Raw genomic sequence first — 6,470 nt, 5'->3', positions numbered from 1 at the left:
GGCTGTAGTCTATGGATGTTTTCCAGTACTGGGTTGCTGCTGAAAAGACATCCAGTGCGTAAAACATATGCTGAAATAGTTGGCGGTTTATTCCGCTGTCGTGATCTCTGATAAATAAGAGACTAACCCGAAGGAAAATGAATGAATTGTTGAAATATTTTATAATGTTTAAGTAAATACTGTTATTAAATATGTGAGTTTTTGGAACTGTTTTATGTGTTAGGATGTTTTATACGCTAGCATGTCATTACAAGTTGTATCAAAGTTAATTGTTTCACATAAAAAAAGAAAGGATGACATTACAAGCCATGTTTCCATCCACCTGTTTTCATGCACATTTTGGATTGAAAAATTATGCCTTAAAAAAAGCATGAGCCTAACCTTTGAAAATAGGATAAACCTTTTATATAATAAGGAAAAATGTGCAGAAACTACCATAGTATGACTTACCGAAAAAAAAAAACATGCGGATTAAACAAGTCATGTGATTTATTTTTATTTTAATGAGATCTGATGATAAAAATGGCTGTGATGGACGGCTTTAATGGACAAACCAGCATTTCGAGCACATTATAAAACATCTGAAATGTTGTTTTGGACATTCTCAAATCCCTCAGCCAAAGTCTGTCATCACAGTGGTTTAGTTTTTTTATTATTATTATTATAAGTGATGTTTTTTTCTCTTTGACTCATTGCATGGAAATGCTGCTTTTGCAGCGATATTCCAGTTTTGCATCTTTAGACTACCGACATATAAAATTTGATTTACAATTGCCATTTCAAGAATTTCAGCTAATTTTTTGTCATTTGAAGTCTCATTTGCTGTTGTTTAACTACTGTACATGTTTTGTCAGCTTCTGGACATGAAGTCTACAGACCGCAAACAGACGCTCCTGCATTTCATCGTCAGCATCATTCAGGACAAATACCCTCAGCTCAGCAACTTCCACACCGAACTACACTTTCTGGATAAAGCAGCACTCGGTGAGTAAACACACAAACACACGCATCAGCTAAAAGTGTAACAGATCTGAAGCATATTACAGTGATTTTTATTTGAAAAAAATGTTATATATTGTATACAGTATTATTGATTATTAATATTCTTAATTTTGTACTGATCTCAATTGCTATGATGCCAATTCAGGTTTTGTTTGTAATTTTTATCCTTATTTAAAATATATTTTTTTGAAATATTGACTGATTTCATTAGTTTTATTCTTTACACACCTTTAAAATAATTAAATCAAATGTTTTTAGGTGTATTTTTCTATTTATTAATATTTTAATACAAATAGTTTCACTTTTCTCTCTACATAACTGTAGTTGATCAAAATATTTATTTAAAAGTTAATATTTTGGTTTGTTAGGTTAAATTTACACCTCAAGTGTCTTATATTTTAACATAAAATAGTTTTTAAATGTATAAAAATAGTTTTTAGTATTTATATACTTAAGTATTTTGTGATTATTTATTAAATATTTTATGTAAAATCAAAAGTTTGAAAATGTATAACCGTCGGTTCTTTAAATATAATGTTTTAGTGTTTGTGCTGTAGTTAAATCAATGTATGTGTGTGTCAGTGTCTCTGGACAGTGTGCTGTCGGACGTGTGCTCTCTGCAAAAGGGGATGGATGTGGTGTGTAAAGAGCTGGAGCAGCAGCAGAACAGCAGCGTCCTCACACAGTTCATCTGCACTAACAGAGGCCTGCTGGACACACTCATCAAGGACAGCACAACAGCACAGGTCAGAAAACACCTCCACACACAGACACACACAAATACAAACACATATAGACACACACAGACATACAAACACATACTGACATACACAAACAGACACACACATACCCTTGCACAGACAAATATGCACAAACACAGACAGTCTCACAAACTCAGACACAAACATACACTGTGTCTGCGTTTGTATGTGTGTTTCTGTGTGTCAATTTGTGTTTGCCTCCGAATGTGTGTGTCTGTGCATGCCTATACATGAGTCTGTAGGTGTGTATCTGTACCTGTTTGTGTCTGTTTATGTGTGTTTGTGCCTGAATATGTGTCTGCATATTCATTCTGGATATGCATATGTGTGTTTCTGTACATGTGTGTCTTTATCCGTGTGTATTTGTACACATACACACACACATTGAGTTTTCATGTTTTATAGTGTCTTCCCATAGACGTAGGGATTTTTACACTGTACACACGGTATATTGTATCCCCCTACCCCAACTCTATGCAGTTTTACAGTTTGACAATTCTTCAACGTGTGACTTATAAGATGTTTTCCTCAGGGGGACAAAATAAATGTCCCCACAAGGTCACAAATCACTGATATTACTACACATGAGGGAACCACACATACACAAACACACACACACACTAACACCTTCTGCATGTGTGTCCACAGGAAGCCTATCAGTCTGTGGTGGAGTATTTCGGAGAGAATCCCAAATCCACTCCTCCGTCCGCCTTCTTTCCCGTCTTCACACGCTTCATCAAAGCATACAAGGTGGAGAAATCATCACACACACACTGATCATCTTAAACACATACTGTACATTACACTGCTGTCGCTGTGAGCCAACAAAACCATGAAGATGCTGAAAGCAAGCAAACAAAATACTTTGATAGACTTAAAGTCAAACTTACTTGCATTTTCACTGACACAGCATCTGAAGTAGACATAATAAGAGTGAAAATATGAATGAAGCAGTATTTTCTTGTAGACAAACTCCACTAGTACTAGTCTTTCTTTTTGAACTTGAAACTTTTAAATAAATAAAAAATATACAAATATAAAAAAATATACAAAATATACATGTTCACCAACCGTTCTGAATCAACCAGTCTAACAGGGGTCACCAATCTCGTTCCTGGAGGTCCGGTGCCCTGCAGGGTTTAGCTCCAACTTGCCTCAACACACCTGCCTGGGTGTTTCAAGTATACCTAGTAAGACCTTGATAAGCATGTTCAGGTGTGTTTGATTAGGGTTGGAGCTAAAATCTGCAGGACACCGGCCCTCCAGGAACATGTTTGGTGACCCCTGGTCTTGAAGTTTCTCTTCCTCTCCATCATTGTCTTGAACATGTAAAATTAAATCCACTGCTGATCATTTCTGACATGTTTTGCTGTGTGAGATTTGCTTATGTTGTGTCTGAAGTGTCAGAATAGCGACTGAAGTCTCCGCCCCTTTCTGGAAACCAGCAGCTCATTTGCATTTAAAGGGACGTGCACAAATATGTGCTTTTCTCACAAACGAATAGAGGGAAATTTGACAAGCTATTGTATAATAAATGGTTTGTGAGATATTTTGAGGTAAAACTACTAGAGTTTGGTGATGTCGACCAATTTGAAATCGTACGATGTCTAATGTGAAACATCGCGATGGACAATGGCATTGTCGTCTTAGTCAGAGGTGAATAATTTTTTTTAAGAATAATTAATACATTGATAAAGAATAGGTTATTTGTAGCCTACCGCTTCAACCTGACCCACATGGTCTTTGTTTTACCCATAACCAAATCCTAAATAAATCAAGATAAGTTACACACATTTTACCACCTGTCAATCACTTTTTCCGCCTGACTCTGCCATGAATAGGCAGAGAGATCTGTGTCGTTTTAATGGCGTCATGATTGGTAAAAAAAAAGGTGCACAACCAACAGCAACCAACCAACAGTATCTGAGGTTTTCGCTAAAATGACTAAGTTCAAGCGTGAAAGTCAGTCGTTAGATAGAGACACGATTAATTTAATATCACGTTTAACAACTATAGTGAGACACTATTCAGTGGTACATCCTTGATAAACTGTCCGACGTGCACTGCTCTCTGGGGTTTTGTGCTCAAAGCACCTGCTGACTGCTGGAGCTCAGACGTGCGCATACGCTGCAGTGCATAACAGAGTGTGTGTGTTGTCACGTGATGTGTGTTTTCAGCGCTATAGTGTGGACAGAAATATTTTTAGTAATGCTAGATGAAACCCCAGTGTGGATGTGGATCGTTTTCGTTCATATTAGATGTATGAGCGTGTGGGTACTTTTCACGAGCAGGTTGCTACTGCAGCAGGGGCAGGGCGGAGGATTGCGATGACAGCTCAGCATCATGATATCTATCATCCACAGCCATATCACCCTGCAGCCCAAGACCGGTTACTCACTAAAGCTAAGCAGGGCTGAGCCTGGTCAGTACCTGAATGGGAGACCACTAGGGAACACTAGGTTGCTGTTGGAAGTGGTGTTAGAGAGGCCAGCAGGGGGAGCTCAACCTGTGGTCTGCGTGAGTCCTAATGCCCCAGTAAAAGTGAAGGGGACACTAAACTGTCAGTGGGCGCCGTCTTTCGGATGAGACGTTAAACCGAGGTCCTGACTCTCTGTGGTCATTAAAAATCCCACGGCACTTCTCTTGAAAGAGCAGGGGTGTAACCCCGGTGTCCTGGCCAAAGTCCCTCTATCGGCCCATACGATCATGGCCTCCCAATCATCCCCTTCCACCGAATTGGCTCTATCACTGTCTCTCCACTCCACCAATAGCTGGTGTGTGGTGAGCGCACTGGCGCCGTTGTCCTGTGGCTACCGTCACATCATCCAAGTGGATGCTGCACACTGGTGGTGGTGTGGAGAGACCCCCCTCATGATTGTGAAGCGCTTTGCGTGTATGGCCATACACAATAAATGCGCTATATAAATACACATTACATTACATAGGCGATGGATGACGGCATCGTCTATCGACTAAACCCTAAAAACTACACGCACACACATTCTGGGGACATCATAGATTTATTTGAAATCTTATGAAAAGGGGCCTAATATTTTTCAATCATGCTTTAGTTTAGGGTATATATATCTTGCTATTAATTAACCGTTAACTATCACTTTTGGCTCAATAAACTCTTAATTTTGCGATTATAAATAGTTATTAAGGTTGCAGTATGGTTATTGGCTAGGATTACGGATGTAGAATAAGATTATGGACATGTACTTTATAAGCACTAATAAAAATCCAACATCTTAATAATAAACAGGTAATAACCCCAATAGGTTATAGTGAGCATTGATCCTTAAATGTTTCTACTAATGGTACATACTAACTAAAACTATTTCCATTAAAAGAACAATGTAATATAACACATTTACGGTAATCTAAAATAGATGTAAAAAAGATATACTTGTGTATAAATGTTGAAATATTTGGTGTGTGTGGTCAGCTGTGTGAACAGGAAATTGATCAGCGGAGGAAAAGACTCTCTGACAGTGAAGAAACTGCAGATCTGAAGTTCTCTGATGCTCCGGTGCACAGGCAGAAGGTAAAGAAACACGCACACACGCACGCACACACACACAGTTGACAGATAAGCCAAAATTCTGGTCAATATTGGTCAAAATACATTCGTTAACTGAAATATCAAAAATTTACAATACGATGGCGCAGTGGGAAGCACTCACAGCAAGAAGGTCACTAGTTCGAGTCTCATCTAGGTCAGTTGGCATTTCTGTGTGCCTGTATTCCTCGTGTTCACGTGGGTTTCCTCCGGGTGCTGCAGTTTCCCCCACAGTCCAAACACATGCGGTATATTTGAATTTAATAAGCTAATTGGCCGTAGCGTATGTGTGTGAGTAAGAGTGTATAGGTGTTTCCCAGTGTTGGGTTGGAGCTGGAAGGGCATCCACTGCGTGAAAAATTTGCTGAATACTGTAAGTTGGCGGTTCATTCCGTTGTGGCGACCCCTGATTAATAAAGGGACTAAGCCGAAAAGAAAATTAATAAATGAATGGAAATGTCTTCACAAAAAAAAACTGACAATGAAATGAACTAAAACTGAACTGAAATTTACAGCAAATGTAAAAATAGTATTGAAATAAAAAACTAATTAAATATGCTAAACTGCAGTAGAATAACCTTGCAATGTGTGTGTGTGTGTGTGTGTGTCAGCCGCTGCGTTTACCTCAGCTGGATCTGATATCGGAGCTGAAGCGCAGACAGATGTCGCCGCTGGTGCGAGAAGGAAAAGACGGAGCCATCGAGGACATCATCACAGGTCACTTTCAGAGTTTATTACAAATCACCACCATCAACACAATACAGTAGCACACCTGTACACCAGGGGGCTTTAAAAGCGGGTTTCTGAAATGTTAAGGGAAAGGGTTGAAAAATTTAATTGAAAAAATGAAATAATCATTTAATAAATATAATAGGATAACATATCTTAAAATAAATGTTTATTTAATTTGACAATTTCCAATCATTCTGCTTTGTAAAAAGATGAAGACATTTAATTTTATTTTATTGAAAGAAAAGTACTTTAATGATGTGCAAAAAGATGATGTGTCCACTAATAGGAAGCAATTATATATATATATATATATATATATATATATATATATATATATATATATATATATATATATATATATATATATATACACACACAGTATATATATATATATATATATATATATATATATA

The 6,470-nt window shown here is 37.7% G+C and overlaps 2 protein-coding genes across 7 annotated transcripts in view; one reads left to right on the top strand and one right to left on the bottom strand.

Annotated features, from left to right (window-relative positions):
• fmnl1b (formin-like 1b) overlaps positions 1-6,470 on the top strand; it is a 53,843-nt gene that overhangs the window by 44,819 nt on the left and 2,554 nt on the right. For all 3 annotated transcript variants that reach the window (XM_073941076.1, XM_009297615.5, XM_073941077.1), the window contains 5 exons: positions 855-984; positions 1,585-1,748; positions 2,412-2,513; positions 5,212-5,310; positions 5,937-6,042. In XM_073941076.1, the coding sequence (XP_073797177.1) occupies positions 855-984; positions 1,585-1,748; positions 2,412-2,513; positions 5,212-5,310; positions 5,937-6,042 (601 nt within the window). The remainder of the gene's footprint in view (positions 1-854; positions 985-1,584; positions 1,749-2,411; positions 2,514-5,211; positions 5,311-5,936; positions 6,043-6,470) is intronic.
• srcin1b (SRC kinase signaling inhibitor 1b) overlaps positions 2,647-6,470 on the bottom strand; it is a 133,522-nt gene continuing 129,698 nt past the window's right edge. For 3 of the 4 annotated variants that reach the window (XR_012399187.1, XR_012399190.1, XR_012399192.1), the window contains one exon: positions 6,039-6,128. Coding sequence is in view for 1 of the 4 variants with exons in the window: in XM_073940547.1 (XP_073796648.1) it covers positions 2,662-2,676 (15 nt within the window). In the remaining 3 variants the exon portion in view is untranslated. Of the gene's footprint in view, positions 2,677-6,038; positions 6,129-6,470 lie in introns of those variants that run through there. The other variant, XM_073940547.1, reaches the window with a different exon arrangement.

This window comes from Danio rerio, chromosome 24 (genome assembly GCF_049306965.1).
Source record: "Danio rerio strain Tuebingen ecotype United States chromosome 24, GRCz12tu, whole genome shotgun sequence".
NCBI lineage: Eukaryota > Metazoa > Chordata > Actinopteri > Cypriniformes > Danionidae > Danio > Danio rerio.
Note: the sequence above shows the minus strand (reverse complement) of the source record. Positions and strands in the feature narration are given on the sequence as shown.